This window comes from Pyrus communis, chromosome 1 (genome assembly GCF_963583255.1).
Source record: "Pyrus communis chromosome 1, drPyrComm1.1, whole genome shotgun sequence".
Taxonomy (NCBI): domain Eukaryota; kingdom Viridiplantae; phylum Streptophyta; class Magnoliopsida; order Rosales; family Rosaceae; genus Pyrus; species Pyrus communis.
Genome location: NC_084803.1, coordinates 9,498,831 through 9,515,900, shown reverse-complemented (window position 1 = coordinate 9,515,900; position 17,070 = coordinate 9,498,831). Strand labels below are relative to the sequence as shown.

At 37.4% G+C, this 17,070-nt stretch overlaps 2 protein-coding genes across 7 annotated transcripts; both read right to left on the bottom strand.

The window, feature by feature from the left end:
- Nucleotides 1-286: 286 nt before the first annotated feature.
- Nucleotides 287-7,480, bottom strand: LOC137748274 (F-box/kelch-repeat protein At3g06240-like). 6 transcript variants are annotated; one of them, XM_068488445.1, is made up of 6 exons: nucleotides 5,850-7,480; nucleotides 4,850-4,921; nucleotides 4,661-4,761; nucleotides 4,301-4,578; nucleotides 955-3,913; nucleotides 287-631 (listed from the first exon to the last, which is right to left on the bottom strand). In XM_068488445.1, exons 5-6 carry the CDS (start codon nucleotides 2,157-2,159, stop codon nucleotides 592-594), a joined length of 1,245 nt encoding a protein of 414 aa, XP_068344546.1. In that variant the 5' UTR covers nucleotides 2,160-3,913; nucleotides 4,301-4,578; nucleotides 4,661-4,761; nucleotides 4,850-4,921; nucleotides 5,850-7,480; the 3' UTR covers nucleotides 287-591. The 6 variants fall into 6 exon arrangements, with proteins under 6 accessions (XP_068344546.1, XP_068344529.1, XP_068344514.1 ...); XM_068488428.1 differs by lacking the exon at nucleotides 287-631 and adding an exon at nucleotides 5,297-5,492 and having other exon boundaries at nucleotides 639-3,913; XM_068488413.1 differs by lacking the exon at nucleotides 287-631 and having other exon boundaries at nucleotides 639-2,523; nucleotides 3,762-3,913.
- A 998-nt stretch (nucleotides 7,481-8,478) lies between these two features.
- LOC137712520 (reticulon-like protein B21) lies at nucleotides 8,479-13,793 on the bottom strand. The gene is made up of 9 exons (XM_068451597.1): nucleotides 12,027-13,793; nucleotides 11,796-11,858; nucleotides 11,562-11,664; nucleotides 11,387-11,461; nucleotides 11,149-11,293; nucleotides 10,973-11,042; nucleotides 9,923-9,988; nucleotides 8,990-9,112; nucleotides 8,479-8,860 (listed from the first exon to the last, which is right to left on the bottom strand). Exons 1-9 carry the CDS (start codon nucleotides 13,330-13,332, stop codon nucleotides 8,685-8,687), a joined length of 2,127 nt encoding a protein of 708 aa, XP_068307698.1. The 5' UTR covers nucleotides 13,333-13,793; the 3' UTR covers nucleotides 8,479-8,684.
- Between the last annotated feature and the right edge of the window lie 3,277 nt (nucleotides 13,794-17,070).

Genomic DNA, 17,070 nt, shown 5'->3' with positions numbered 1-17,070 from the left:
TATTTTCTTCATTCTAACACACTCAATCGGGTTTGAAATCAGATTGGACACAAACAAATTCCGATTAGCCAACCCAAGTATTATGGGTTTAAGCCGATCAGTTCAAAAGTTTGGGCATAACATGTAACAAGACCGTTGCGGTTAAGGCCTGCCAAAAATGATGATGATCGGAGCTGGGCCTCTAGATTTTATAATTGGTCCATCACTATTCATTCATAAGCCCACTTAATAGAGTTTCAAAGCATAATCCTTTGAACAAATAAAATAAAATACAGGACCTGCAATGTAATCTGTTAACAAAATAGAGTTCGCTCCATTAAAACAGAACCAAATTCCATACATTGAAGTTCGCAAGGTAAACCTAAATTTTAAGACGATAACGAAAGTTCATAAGATAGAGAAGAAAACATCAACAACCAAAGTCAGCAATGTCTTTTCGACTTTAGCCTAATTAACATTTCAAAATACACCACCACAACAACGAAATTCAAGTAGAACAAGAGAAACAAGTACATACATTTTCCTCACGCGATATCCCCAACGTACTCTTTCCTGAGATCCAGCAGCTTTAGCCATTTCCAGTGCATAAACTCATACATGCCTCGGGTAAAAGTACAACTCGAACGATACACTGGATTTAAGTAATTGGGAAAAAACATAAGAGCACACACATGAATGTACACAAAATAAGGTAAGTGAATCAGAATGAACGAAAACGTAAACAATCTTGTTTTCCGTCAGAAGCATGTTACTGAAAAGAAAAGAAAAGAAAAATTAAAAGTAGAGAACCTCTATCTAGTTTGCAAAATTCCAACAGGAACATCTGATTTTGTTATAATCATGAAAAACTGGAGGGAACAAACAACACCTCCCAAAGACGGGTTTATAACATCAAAATTTAAACACTAATTAATGTATAAAAGCAAAAACACGCAAAGGAAGAACTTTACATACCTTCCAGTGTATCTGTTTGGGTCTATAGTCAGAGGCTGATTGCCTCCCCTGACAGAAACAAGGCTTTCTGCATAAAGAACAGCTTGAATATATAGTGGATTTTCAAGGCCATGAATAGGAAGGTCTTTGAGCTTTTGAGTGCGTATGTTATAGGAGACAATACGTCCGTCAGTGGCCGTCAAAAGAAGCTCGTCATTCTTCCAAAATACCAATGGAATCTCTATACTTGGTACAGATTCGATTGTTAAGCATTTCTTACTCCACAGACTTTTTACCTCACCAGTAGAATCATCCATCTCCCATATATCAAAGATAGAAAGTCCAGTTCCTTCATCTTTGCAGTAGCAAAACAAAGCAATGGATTCATTCCATACTGCAAGGCTGCAATTCCATGCAAATCTCTCCAGGGAATCATACGGAACTGGTATATTATGAAATACCTCCTCACCCATATCAAATGTAAGGATGAAATCGTTATTATGGAGATCAGTAGCAAACCAATAAAAAACCCCCTTGAAGTAGAAATAAAAAGAAGGTGTCCAGATGACAGAACAATCAATTTCAAACTTGACCTCTCTCCAAGAATCAGCACCTAAAGTGTATACCTCTGCTTTTCTAGGCCCTGGCAAAAATTTCACAATTCTAACCACCTTGTATGTTTCAGCTTTGGAATCATACCCAAATCCGATGGCATTGGTAATGGTATCCACTCTATCAGCAACATCTGGTTGTGGGGCAGGGAGGAGAAGACCAGACTTGGGAAGAAACTGAAATTCCATGATAGCTGGATTGACTAAAGCAATATCCTCAGGACAAAAGTGAAGACTTAGACAAAAAATCCCATCACAATAACCCGCAATTTCAAAATTAGGGGAAGATATACTCAGCAAAGGATACACAACACCAAGATCCTCAACACAGTCATCACCATCGCTAACATCCTTGCAAACATTAAGCAATGACAATAAAATGTGCTTCCTATCATCCTCCACATTTTTAACAGTATGTTTTACAACAATGCTGGTGGAGGAATCTGATTTCGATTTCAAATTCGAGTTAGAAAGGTGACTCGCCACAAAGCTAGGACTATCAATTAGATCACACCACAACTTGCGGACGCATTTGAATCGCATCAAAGATTTAGGTGGCAATCGAGACAGGATTTGCACCACCATATCATCCGTCAAATTACTTGACTTTGCCATGAACTAATTAATTAATTAATTTCTCCTCCTTTACTTTTCCTTTTATGCTTTTCAGCAAATTAAATAAGGCGGAACAATGATGGAGCAAGATCAAGGGAAATCTTACCTTGGATTTCCGTTTGTGCCGAGTGCAAGAGGACAAATTGATTAAACTTCAAAATCCACTCAAATTCCTCTTTGGAGCGACTGAGATTCCTTCATTTCCAAACACTTGTTGCTTCTTCCTTCCGCTTGGCTCTGACTGGTCTCTCTGTTATAGTCAATGCTCAATCATACTGATATTTCTCTCTAGGGTTTTGTTCTTCTTCTTTTGCTGCTGTTCGATGATGGAATGGGTTCGGGGGACCCTTTGGACTTTTATAAGCTAAAAAGGAAAAGAAAAAAATTGGTCCAAATGTGGATGCCATTTATTATCTGTCTCGAGAACATACTTTACGTTACAATTTATATCAAGAAAGAAGTGAACAATAATCCATATGTATATAGGACATGATTTCTGCATACCATTTTTTTTAACACCCTATTTATTTGTGGATATTATACTAAATAAATCAAAAGGAGAATCAAGGAACATAAATAAACAGGGGTCTGCAGGCGGAGGAATGGGGTGTGCAGATATCATTTCCCTAAATCGAGAGTATTTTGACAATTTCCCAATAATTAATATAAATGGCCAATTTCCCCAGACGGCCATGTTTCCACACATTTCATCTAACCTTCTATTGAAAATGTCACATTTCAAAAATAATAACAACAACATTAAGAAAGAAAATATAACAAACATAATAGAAGATTTAATGACCAACATGCTACTTTTTGGATGCAATTTGGATAAATTTGAAGATAGGGAGAAATTGGCCATTCACAGTATTTTAGGGAAGAAACTGGCCACGATAAAACTTTATGGGTAGTATTGGCAATGGGGTACAAGTTAAGGGGGGAAATCGGCGAATTACTCTTCTTTATGTATAGCGAAACCGAAACTCAAGTGAAGCTTTATGTTATTGTCAATTATGATTAATTGAAACAATGGAAAGTAAAGAGAAAAAAAACAGGGTGATCAATAATCTGCAACGAGAGAAGATCTCTTGAAAAGATATATTTCAAGCACTGCATCCAACTAAAGAAGACGGAGCGAAAATAATATAGGTCTACTAGGTCTATGTGGGAGTAAAGAGTTGGCTATATTACGATAAATAAAGGTTATCAAGGTCATTTATGAATGAATAAATTTGTTGTTAAGATTTCCCTAATGGTGGTTGAGGACATGACATCAGGTAGGAATAGCAACACGCTATTTAAATTTGGCTTGCCCAGTGTTCAGCATAATTATAAGTTTACTGTTCTTCATTTCTACATGGATATACTAAAAAAGCTTCCAGAAAAACTGTTTCTTAGAGAAGCATTTCCAAACGGACCATAGATGTCCTAATTTACAGAATTTAAGTCAGTCAGTCAAGAGTTAGTTTATGCATTTTTACTCACCCCCTAACCCTTGTGTAGCCTTACCTCCCTCCAGATTGTGCCACATGTTTAAAAGACTAACCATAATTAGTCTATGCATTTAATTATTTCTTACCAATAATTAAGCAATAAACTTACCATTCAAAAGCCCACTGAGTGCAGTTTCCAAACATGATTCATTAAAACTACTTAATGAATGCTGTTGTTAAGGCCTTGCAAAGCTGATAATGGTCAGAGTTGGGGCTCTTGACTTTATAATTGGTCAGCTCTATTCATTCAGAAGCTGCAATCTGTAATGGAAAGAGATTAAGAGTTTGAGTCATTGAGCAAATTTGACACCGTATTCTATATATACGAGCTCAAAGTAGCCACTCTTCGGTATCCTAACTTTGAGACAACATAAAAAGTTCATATGATCACCTATCAAATTTGCCCCCACCTAGCCTAGTCAGAAATCATATTTCTATTTTGGCCTAATGAAAATTTCAAAAGTTAGTTCACATCAAAAACGACATTCAAGACTTTAATGATTTATGAGACAATGATATACCCTATTAAATGATGGCTCAATTTACTCTCGAGGATTGCTGATGAAGTAAGCTTGAGAGGAACTGGTCTAAACTAGACAAGAGGAGTAAACTATTCAAACTATGCACAACAAGGACACGGTTACTTACAAGGAACTCTCTTCAGGTTGCTTTCAGTTGCACAACTCCAACAGCAGATTATATACTTCACGGTTTCCAAAAGGAGAGTTTTGATCTTCCCCTGGGCTTGGCATTGACCGAAGTTGATGGTCGGAAGGGCAAGTCTTGTGAAGTTGCCATTGCTACATTGGCCCTGCCTTGACCTCTTCCTCTTGTCACAGTTTGTGAAGATGATGGCAATACAGCAGATTGCTGCATGAACTCCATTCGCCTTGATGATGACATGGCTTGACTGCCTCTTCCTCTTCCTTTTAGCATGTAAACCACAACAACAATGTCAAACTAAGCCTTAAGTTAACAAAGTAAATTTTGCATGTACGATTCTCTCACTTAGTGTTCGAGAAGAAGATGCAAATTGAGTTTCATTGCCTTTGCCCATGGCTCTCCCTTTTCCTCTGCCCATTGGTCCACCTCTTCCTTTACCTCTTCCCCTAAATGAACAAAAACACTCACTCAGTCTAAACTGGGTTGTAATTATGCAATAAATGAAATAATGAGAAAATGTACAGCATCACTTACTGATTCAGCATGGGCTGCGGAACTCAGCCCAGCAGGAGCTTCATTTTGAGTTTTGGCTGAACTTGCACCCACCTGCACCACACAAAATTAATAAATACCAAAGTCAAAGTACATGTATTGAAATATAGCCAGAAAACCAATAAAGTACATGTTGGTTCCAGAGTTGTACTGCTTACATTACACATATTAAAACATAGCACCTCTAATTTTCAGTATCACCAAGGGAATCAAAAACTTAAATTATCATCAACAATCAAAACAGCATGGGCAGCAGAACTCGGTCTGGTATGAGCTTCATTCTGAGTTTGGGGTGAACTTCAAGTGCATGTAATAAAATATAGCCTTAATCCAATAAAGTACATGCTGGTTCCAGAGCTGTGTTGTTCACACATATTAAAACTATAGCACCTCTAATTTTCAGTATCATCAAGGGAATCGAGTAATTACATTTTCTGTATCATTAAGGATCGACAACATATTCTTGTCCAAGCACAAAACAAAGACCCATTTTATGTTTTTGGATGCCATCATCACATGAAACCACTTTATCACCAAAGTACTCTTGCCTAAGATCAAGCAGCTACACCATTTTCAGAGCATAGGCTCGTTCACCCATTGTGCACTGGCCTCTTCTAAACATGACCTAACATAAGTATCACATGGCAACCAAAATTAAAAGATTTAAGTAAATGGGGAAAAACATAAGAGCATGCACATGCATCTACTCTTGAAAAAACTGTAAATGAATTAAAATAAAAAACCTAATTAACCTTGTTTCATGTGAGAGAAGCACACTCCTGAAGTGAAAAACAACTTAGTAATTGATTAAAGTAGAAAACCTCTCTCTAGTTGCAAATAATTGTAAGGTAGGCAAATTTGTTCCATATTACTATCTTATAATCATGTGTATCTGAAGGGAACAAACAACACCTCACAAAGAAAGGTGTCTACATTGAAATTGGAATGCAAGCAAAACCACGGAAGGGGAAGCATCGCATACCTTGCAGAGAGTCTGTTCGAATCTGTGCCCTTTAACTTGTTGTCTCCCTTGACAGAAACAATGCTCTCAACATAAACAACTTCAGTACATGGATTATCTTCAATTCCATCACAAAGAAGGTATTTGAGCTTTTGCGTGCATACATTATAGGAGACAATATGTCCATCAGTGGCCACCATAAAAGGTTCATCACTCAAACAAAATTCCAGAGGAATCTCAATTCTTGGCTCAGATTCGAAAGTCCAGTTTCTTCTTCACTGTGAAAGGAAATCAGCATCATGGATTGATTCCATACCGCAAGGCTGCTCCACCATTCTCTTCTCTCATGGGAATTATATGGAACTGGTATAGTATGAAATACCTCATCACTCATATCAAATGAAGAGATGGTACCGTTATCTTGTAGATCAGCCGAAAACCAATAAAAAAAAATCCCTTGCAGTAGAGAGAAGAAGGAGAACACGAAATAACAGGAGATTCAATATTGCAATCGCGCTCCCTCCATGGATTAGCACCCAAGTATACACCTTTGCTCTTCTAGGCCCCACATAAATTGCACAATTCTAACAACCTTGTAAGTTTTAGCTCTAGAATCATACCCGAATCCCACCATAGCGGGAATGGTTTTCAATTCATCATCCTCCTCGCTGAGTGGGGGTGGGAGAAGAAGACGAGACTTTGGAAGAATCTCAAATTCCCTGATAGCTGGATTGACTAAAACAATGTCGTGTGGATAATAGTGAATGCTTAGACAATATCCCATCAAAATGACCTACAATCGAGTGCAGATAATAGTGAATGCTTAGACAAAAAATCCCATCAAAAGGACCTACAATCGAGAAAGAAGTAGCACAAATATCGTTATACCCGCATCAAAGCACGGATGCACCAAGGGTCATCCCCACAGTGAACAACCTTAACACAGTCATCACGGCCATTAACATTATCATTGCAAAGATTAAGAAATGACACTAAAACATCCTCGTTATCATCCTCTTCGCCATCAACAAAATGCCTGACGGCAATGCGGTGGACGGACTCGAATTATTCGAATTTGAGAGGTGGCTGGCCACAAAGCTAGGACTATCAATCAGATCACGCCACAACTGGCGGACGCATTTGAACCACATCAAAGATTTAGGTGGCAACCTTGACCGTATTTGCGCCACCATATCATCCGACAATTTGCAGGAATTTGCCGTTAATTAACTAATTAACTAACTAACTAACTAGCTAATTAATGAATAATTAACTTATCATCCTCCTCCTCCTCCGTCTCTACTTTCCTTTAATCGTCAGCAAAACAAACTGGAATGATGATCACGGAAACTGTTACCTTGATTTTCTGATAGTGTCGAGACCAAGAGGAGAAATTGAAGTCAGACTTGGAAACCCCTTCAAATTCCTCTCCGCGACGCGAGGGACTGGGAATCCTTCATTTCCGAGCACTCCTCGGCGTCTTCCTTCGTCCTTTCCGGCTCTGACGACTGTATCTGTGTTGTCGTCAACGCATACTGACACTGACGATGCTCTCTAGGGTTTCTCTCTTCGTTTCCGAACACTGGTTTTGCGTTTCCGAAACAAAAAAAAAAAAGGTTACTGGTTTTGCTGTTCGCCGCCCTAAGGCTCGCGCTTTTTGTTTTTTACGGGATTTTGGGCCGCGCATTTGGGAACTAAAAAGAAAAAACCCCGTCCAAATGTTCTTCCTTTTTTTGGTCCCGTCTCGATCTGTTTTAGTGCTTTTCGACGGGTATTTTATATCGGTATCGGTTGTTTTCGATCAAATGAAACTTTTTTTTTTCAAAACTTAAAATAAAACTTTAGTGAATGTTATATGACAGTTTGTCAATATTTAACAGATATACTAAAAATATGAAGAAAATCAATTGATTTAATGAAATTTAAAAATTTCTCCGATATTTTATGAAGTTTAAACTTCACCTCCCTTTTTCATATCTTTCTCTAATTTTTTCGATATTTCAATTAAAATATCGATTATATCTAGAAAAAAAATTTAAACTGATTTACGCCCACATTTCTAGTTACTGCACTGACGGATAAATCAATTTGATAGCCCAAACGTATGTAATTGGGCTTTCTGGTAACCCAAAAAACACACACTTGTAACTGGGTTCAGGCCTCCTTCCTAAGATTGGGATGAGACTTGCCATTAACTTGACACTTGACGTGATCCGATGGTCGTACACTAAGACATCCTTCAAAGTAAAGGTCAAGTTCTGCTCCAACATGCACAAATTGCAACTTGCACACATAATCTTCAATATCAAATAGGATTTCTATCACAAATGACTCGTGTAATACTCCGAACTTATTATTTTCGTCCTTATTTTTTTAATTCGATCAATATTATGTCCATTCTCCTGCATCAATATCATCTTTTACGTCAATCTCTACCATTTATCTATCAAAATCCACACATGACCATTTTCTAAAGGATTACTCGTCTCAACACTTTAAACACGAGCCCTTATCACACCAACCATGAACCAGTAGTAAAAAACCCTAAAGTACACAAATAAGGAGTGCTTAGAAACTTAGCAATCTTAATGATGAGATGACCGCAAGGTCCACCACCAATAACACCAATGGATAATAAGAGAAGCGGACGAAAAACAAACTTTTCATTTATTTCCCTATATATATTCGTAAGAGCTACAAAGTACATTAAGTGAAGTAATTATTGGTCACAAACTGGGATTAAACAGTGTCCCTAATCAAAGATATTTAGCTATCTACAGTAAACCAGGATAAAACAGACTTAAAAAACTTGATTTGGGCACAAGATATGGTATATAATATGTATAACCCTAGAGTCTAGAATCCTTTCTTTTCTTTGGTAATATCCACATGCCCTTGTCTTTGTCCTCCTTCTTGTTCCCAGGTTTCCTGAGCTCCTCCTCCTCCTGCAGCGGTATCATCTGATTCTTCCGCCCACTCCTCCGCCACCAATTTCTGCTGATAGTACCGGAAGGCCACGAGCAATATAAACGCTGCAAAAACGTTGTTCGGTTTTATAATTATATCGTAAACAATGGAGAGGGAGAGCCACTGTGATTTTGCAATTACTAGAAAAAATGATAGACACTACGCGTAGAAGCGTTGGGACTTGTTTAACATACCTGCCCAAATTCGAGCGACGACAGAAGAGAGGTTCCAAACCAGTAGAAAAACGGCAATGGTCAATGGTTTCTTGTGAGTGCATGACTCCCATGCATCCCGAAATCGCCGAACCCAAAATTTAGCTGATAACGTCAATACCAAAGTATACATTGTTAGGACATATTGAGCTTGTGAAGGCTCTATAAAATTATAGCTCTCTTCCGAAAATACGTTCAGAGAAGGAGATTCGAAACTTGAGTCAAAAGGAACAAGCACGCATATGCTTTACAATTATAGTTGGAAACATATTTATGATACTACAATGTACTCTCCCTTGATTAATTCAAACCAACAGCCATAAATAAACAATCGTGAATATAAGAAAAAATATATGTCAGTACGTGTGGAAATCACTTCTTCATTTAAATATTAATATAGCGAAAGCTATAACAGACCCAATGGGCTTAGAGCATAAATCCAACACGGTTGGGCCCATAAGGATTGAAGCCCATTATTTGCTTCAACTTTTAGTCGTTCATGGGACCTTACAATAATGTTAATTCATAGACCTATTGTGTGGGACCTTACCATTATGGATATCGTTTTCATTAACGTGGGGGAGTGGGGACCAATCAATTCCACGCTGGGGAGAGTGGGGGACCATCATCAAACTAACGGATATAAATCCGTTATAATTTTAAAGGGTAGATGAGTTTATATAAGAAGATTTTTAGATGTGTCGTAAAAAGATATACAGCCGGTTACATACTTCTTCCGAGTTTACTACAAATTTATTGGACATAATATGTTCGTGTATGCAATGTGAGATGGATCAAAATGCCGGTGCGAATATCGTAGAAGAAGTGCGTGACGTAGTAATATATGCATGGAGTAAAAATAAGTTGACAAAAAGGAACACAAGGGTAATAATTGGAGGATTGAATGAAATTTACCGTAGACAGTTATCTGGGCAGAATACAAAGAGCAGAGTTTGGGTACGGTGAAAACTCCGAAAAAGCCTGCCATGTTGCACAACCAAGTCCACAGCGTAAGTGAAAAAGTTAAAATAAATTTCAGAAGTCTTGAGTTTCAGAGAATTTTTCACACGTGTCTCTCTGTTTTGGCTGCACTTATGGGGTGAAAATGACCCAACAGTATCCTCTCCGAATTCTTTTAGTGAAAATCTTGGAGATTTATGAATCTTGTCTGTTCATTATATATCGTGTGGTCAGTTTTTGTCAAATATTGTTTGTGTTTAATTTTAAATAAAATATTTAAAATAATTTCTAACCGCACGATGTACGATTAACGAACATGATTTACAAATCCTCATAATCCTCACAAAGGGAATCCGGATTCAAAAATGACAGTAAAAACAGAACACAGCCTTCTCCTAGTTCATTCACTTTGGTGTTCCCTTTGATTTAAGGGTGGATTATCTAAACATCTATTTTTATTTCTTACACATTTATCTTAATTTTTAGTTGTCGGATTAAATGAATTAAATAAGATCAATTGACCAACATTAATAACGGTTTGTATAAAGTAAAAAGAGATGCGTGAGTAGCATTACCATTGATCAAATTGTAAAATGTAAACTTAAGAAAAAACTCAGTTTCCATGCTAATCCATTGTTATCACTATAAAGTGATATTTTAGGAAAGTGTTAATGACACTCCAAAAATCTCATTTTACACTCCTCACAAATGTATTTTTCTTTCCAAATATAAAAAGTTTGGAGTGTAGAATGAGATTTTTAGAGTGCCAATAACAATTCTCATATTTTAATCTATTCTAATATGTGAAGAGGAAGATTTGAACGTAAGCGTAAAGGGGCGGCATGAACTATCCAAACCGACTGACCTAGCTCACCTTTAACATATTATAAACTAGTCTAATGTGTGAGGAAAAAGATTTAAACGTAAGTTAAATAAAACAACATGACTATCCTAACCAACTGACCTAGCTCAACTTATAACGAGAGAACAAAAATTGGGACTTACCCACTTTGCACATGGTCCAAATGGTAACGGAGCTGCCACACCTGGCCAAAACGAAAAGCAGCACTGCCAACTGCAAAATATACAATATATATCACCATCCTTTTGTATCAACATTATCAGAAATAAAAATAGATAAACAAATAAATAAAAGGAAGGAAGAAAAATAAAAAAAGCACCTTAATTGTGGTGGTAGGATCACCAGAGAACAAAGCTTTGAGCTTCAGCAGGAACTCATTCAAGTAAGGCAGAACCAGTTTTACCAACCAAATTGCTTCTTGCTCACCCACTACATAATTTGTATTATCTACTTCTAAAACTCCCCTGAAATATTAATTTTCCAAATTAAACCAAAAGGGTGGTAAAAAAAAAATAATAATAATCTTAGCATGCGTATAAAAGTGAAAAGTAAATTACCTGCAAATAATGGACTTAAAGAGGAAGATGGCAGCCAGATAAAGAAGCCCAAGATAGGATATTACAGAAATAAAGCTGCAGGAATAAGGATTAAGTAAGATTAATTAGATTTAGAGGAAGGAAATGCAGAATTTAATTTTTTTTGTTAATTTATTTTGTTGAGGATTTAACCGACCTGATGTTAATATCCTTTGTGTAGGAGGATGATAGTATCACAAATGTTCCGATTCCAAACACAAAAACTGATCTTGATATATCTTTCCACATAATCAAATCCACTAAGAAAATAAAACAATGAAAATAGACGTGAATTAGGCCGGTTGGTTAGGTTCGCTATGCTCTCCCGATTACACCAAAGTTCGAATCCCTTCTCCGTAGAGTAAGAAATAAATTAGGAATTAAAACTCACCTAGACTTTGCAATCTGCTGTGTGTTTCTGGGAATTTGCTGTGGCGCTCATTTGAAGCTGAAACTAAATGATAAAAAAAAAATCAAGATTAGTACCAAGAAGCAATCCCAACAAAACCCAAATCACTAAAATAGCAATATCCAAATTGAGAGTTCTCTCAAGAAAGAATGATAAATTGGAACGATACAGAGAAGATTAGTGCGGAAGGATGACAAGCATCAAGAAACTTACATGAAGTGTAATTATGTTTGGGGACCCTTGAAAAAACAGTTGCCCGTTTTATAACAGGAGGTGGTGATTTCTTCAAGTTCAAGGAAATGGATTCCGGTGGCTTCTGAAGAAGCTTTTTCACTTCTCTGCGCTCAAGTTGGAGAAGCGCCGGACCGGTTCTGACCGGTCCGGCCGGCTTCTTCACCTCATTGACTTTCACCACCTTCTCTCCTTCTTTCACAATCTTGGCCGCTGGTTTCTCTTCTGGTGCTGTTGGTTTCTCTTCTGGTGCTGCATTGACTTCCTTGATGTCAACACTCTTCTTTTCGATTTCAACCTCAATTTCCTCGTCCACCTCCTCCTCGGATTCATCTCCGCCGTCATCTCCGTCATTGTCCTCAGTCCCATTACGATCATCATCAGATTTGAGAACAGCGGCATTGCTCCCACCGCTCGATTTCACGACCATTTCTTCGCACACACCGAACTCCTTGCAATTCTCATCAGATCCATCGTCTCCAATCTCAGAATTCTCAACTGGGTTCTCCTCAATCTCCTTAACAGACACATCAACCGATTCGATTTCCTTATCAGATTCATCGGAGGCCTTATTCGGCTCCGATTTCGCCTTTTCCGATTGAATTGCACTCCCTGAAGCGTCATCAATTCCCCTGCTCGACTCCGATTCAACCGATTCGATTTCCTTATCAGATTCATCGGAGGCCTTATTCAGCTCCGATTTCGCCTTTTCCGATTGAATTGCACTCCCTGAAGCGTCATCATTTCCCCTGCTCGACTCCGATTTCACCTTCCTCAGCTGAATCGAATTCCTCTCAGTTCCCTCACCCAAATCACTAGAACTTTTCAGTAATTCACGTCTCGGCTTCCTAATCCCAATTGGGCTTCTCTCATTTTTCTCAGCAGAAACACCAATCTCTTTGGTTCCCTCAGATCTAAGCCTCCTCAGCTGAGCTGGGCTCTTCCTGATTCCATCAGCAGATGCGCTCAGCTCCTTGCACTGTTCATCCGAATTCTTCACGGACTCTGTTTTCCCTTTCGAAATCTGATTTGGGTTCTTCTCCAAACCTTCAAACGTCTCAGATTTCCAGGTCTTTCTCTTGCCAGAACTCGCCGCACTGCCTCCGCCAGCTGGAGCTCTCTTCAACCTCGCGCGAGTTGCAGCAGTAACCCCATTAGTACTAGTCTCCTCGGCATTGTCCTGATCGCCATTGAAGACCTTAACCCCGCCTTTAACTTGATCAACCTTCATTCTGCTCTCCCACACTGAGCCTGCAACCACACTGCTCTTCCTTCTTCCCACGTCCATTGCCTTTTATCTCGGTAATTAATCCTGTGCTTTTAGCTAGCAATGATGAGTAGTAAAATGGGCCATGGAAAGCTTTAAGCAGAAGAAATGGCGGTTGGTGGGGCGTGAGGCATTTGGATCTCTATGCCTTTGGGAAGCAATTGAGACAGCAAACGCACCGAGTACTAGATTTTGCTGTTAATTAGTCGTATCTTGTAAGGCGCCGGTCACTGACCCACCGGATTCCTCCTTTTTCTTCTTTCTCTGTTTGTTTTCCTTTTCTTGTTTCCTAGATTAATAACGTCTGAATGTGCAAAGAAATTTACCTACATCTGTCGTCTTCGTCAGGATCAAATGAACTGTCCGACCTAGTCACAAAAAACTGGATGCCACTATTTTATGGGCCGGAGAATTCACTGACACTGATAATCGAACACAAAAAGTTTTCGTGTCAAAAATAAAATAGCGATGATGTTATGATTCTATGTACACCGTTATATATTTAAACTTTTTAACATAACAGTGCATGAACGATTTAAAATACCGTAAATGCGATAATTGTAGGAGAGTTGAATGTGAGGAGAGTGATATGTAAAGTGAAAAGGCGAGGGATAAAAATTGGTGGGGATGAATGATTAGGGGTTGTGTTAAGGATAATTTCTTCTGTTCCTTTTCGGGGGAGTGTTTGATTCCCTTATTAAAGCCTGCTTAGGTAGCTTTTCTTATGGATTGGAGGATCTTTATGGACACTGTGACCGAGGCAACCAAAAGTCATTGCTCTCACAACACTCACATGCAAATGGTGACTCTTGCTCCCTACATCCTAATCTTAGAGAGAGAGAGAGAGAGAGAGAGAGAGAGAGGTGGACTTTGGAAGCATATGGTGGTGGCAATAGTTTTATGCAATCATCAAAGCCTCTAATTTCGAGGATGACCTATATGCTACAGTTGCAGTGTTTCGTGCTAGTAATATATTGATATGTTTGAAGTTTTATATTTTTTTTGAATAAAATTATATCATTAGTGTAAGACGTTACGATATCTATATGATCGTATAATTTATAGTTGGTCTCTATAATTTGCCCAAGCTCCTCCACACATGACACATCCAATGCCGAAAGAGTGGCAGAAACTTTAAAACTTTTCTTTTGCTTTTGTGCTTTGTTGTAGATGATGATGTTTATTTGTGCCTAGTAAATTATGGCGCATTCTGTTTTTTTTCTCTTTTAATTTTCTTCTTTTTCCTCTTAATTCGGATAAAATAGGGCAAAAGGGGATGCTAAAGTGAGGAAGCTTCATACATTGTCAGTTGCAAGGACGATGACATCTGTGGTACGACTATCAAGTGATGTTGAAGACGGAGAATACGAAAACAAAACTTCAGATGCGATATAAAATGTTCTTAAACATGTAAATTACATGTATTTTGTCGTTATTTGAGTTCAGTTTTTTTTTTATTACAAACGATATTCTACATTGATTTGCATTGAGAATAAAACAGTCTCGCTCAAGTGTCATTTACCACAGTGGTAGAAAGGAGTTAAGCCCTTGCATAACGATGTGGATTTGAATCTAGTCGGTGGCTAATCTAACATTTAATCTAACAAAATCTATCGTTTGACAAACAAAAAGAATAAAATAGATTCACATTTTAATCAATGTAAACCAACATTGTGCAGTATTTACTATTTATAATGGCCATAATTAAGGGTGTTAGCTACCTAAAAAACCTAATCAGTTGACCCACTACATGAATATAGAAAAAGTAATACATAATGCTTTATTATTATTGCTTAAGCCACATTTACCATAATTATATATTTGGTGGGAACTTAATTAAAGTGCTACATGGATTTAGAATCTTGATTCCACTTTGGCAGAGGTAATGACAACAAGGGATATGCAAATTAATTTTTATCTAAAATAATAACTAATAATAATTTGAAAGGAGAAGGCCATCCAATGATATTTGGCTTCTGACTGATTGATGCTCATATGGAATCCAACACCAACAAAAGCACAAAACATCTAAATGAATTGTTTGTAATTAAATCCAGTACCTGAAAAAATTATAATTCAAAGATTATTTTAATTTCATACTCCTTTTTTTTCCTCAACTTATAGTTTTTTTTTTCTTCTAACAAACGATATTTTCTACACTAAGAAGAGGGGGTGAGCTAGCCTCACAATGGACTAGCAATAACGTGGTTTAAATTCGTCTTTGGCGAGAATCGAACCTAAGACCTCTCACTTAAGGGAAATATCACTAAATCATAGTACTAAGTGACATGGTTTGTGAATAGATTTCTAACACTTTTACCCACCTAGGTCGAACTCCACTTCCATCAATCATCTTAATGCCCTGCTTAATTACAAGCCCATGTTGTTAGGCTCAGCTTAACTCATAACTTTTTAAATAGGATAAATGCAAATGAGACTCTTCATGGAATATCCGTCATCTCATGTATTTAGCAATATATTTTAATATGTTATCCTGAGAATTGTGCTAAAAAATAAGACGACGGAGTGTAGTAGAGATCCAATTTTAAGAGAATCTCATTAGCATTTATTTAAAATAAATACGTCGGTTATCTTAATCATATATATATATATATATATTATTATTTTTTTGAAGAATAACTAATTAACTTCATTAAATTTGACCAAAAAAAAAAAACTTCATTAAAAAAAATAATAACTAATTAAATTTTAGTTAATTCATTTGATTACTGGGGTAGGGTAGGAAATAACATTGATCATTTTCGTCGTGGGCCCACCACAATTTTAGGAATCGGCGTGTGAGTCCAAATGATACGTAATGCTCCACTCAGGCCGCGACACGTAATGTTCCCAACAAACTCTCACCCGCCACCGCCGGGTCCAAAGACAAAGACAAGGGATGAGAAAAAGGATAAAAAAAGACCACCGACACACACCCATTTAATTTCCTATTTTATTATTATTTTTAATTAGGTAAAAGTACAAGAGTGGAGAGTTGAATTCGAGACTTTCTGTGTCGTGCAAGGAGCGGAAAATCAAACTCGAGATTTTAGATGCAATGACGAATATTTTAACCAATTGCGGTAAAAGAGGATAAAGTGAACTCAAAAATTCAAATGTTGTGCAACTAAGTGACAAGAGAAAAATTAAACTCGAAAATTCAAATAATTAACTGAATTACAAACTCGTTGGCTTGCTAATTTTGAATGTTAATAATCGACTTTGTTTTGTGAACAGTAATTTGTGAAAAATATGTATTTAAATAGTTGGAGAGGAGGGAGATGGAGATAGGATCCTCACCAGGTCCTTTTTGTGAGGATCCCGAAGATTCTTTAATCATGTTCGTTCGTCGTACATCGTACGATCAGTTTTCGTCAGATAATGATTATGTTCAATTTTAAATAATATAATTTAAAATTATTTTTATCACACGATATACAATGAAAGAATATAATTAAAAAAATTTCAAGATCTTCACAAAAATGATCTGATAAAAATCTTATCTCAAGGGGATGGACGTCGTTGCAGTCTACGGGGATTTGGTGGCACAGAAAAAAATAGAGTTAAAAAATAGAAAAACAAAATGTAAATATTGGGATTGAAAGAGAAGAAGGAATCAATCCCCTGCATCTTTGTAACGTTGCGGGCACGTGATTTGCTCGGACTCCACACACGCACACACCTCACAAGACATGCTGTCGGGGATGGTACAGCTAAAACCGCACGTGCCAACGACGGATACAATATCTACATTTTTAT

What these genes read in the sequence shown, in the direction of transcription:
- LOC137712520 (XM_068451597.1), bottom strand. Translation starts at nt 13,332, where the DNA reads ATGGACGTGGGAAGAAGGAAGAGCAGTGTGGTTGCAGGCTCAGTGTGG. An exon ending in CAAACATAATTACACTTCAT is followed by an intron (nt 11,859 to 12,026) that starts GTAAGTTTCTTG and finishes TTTATCATTTAG; the next exon opens with TTTCAGCTTCAAATGAGCGC. An exon ending in CGTCGCTCGAATTTGGGCAG is followed by an intron (nt 8,861 to 8,989) that starts GTATGTTAAACA and finishes ACGTTTTTGCAG; the next exon opens with CGTTTATATTGCTCGTGGCC.
- LOC137748274 (XM_068488428.1), bottom strand. Translation starts at nt 2,159, where the DNA reads ATGGCAAAGTCAAGTAATTTGACGGATGATATGGTGGTGCAAATCCTG.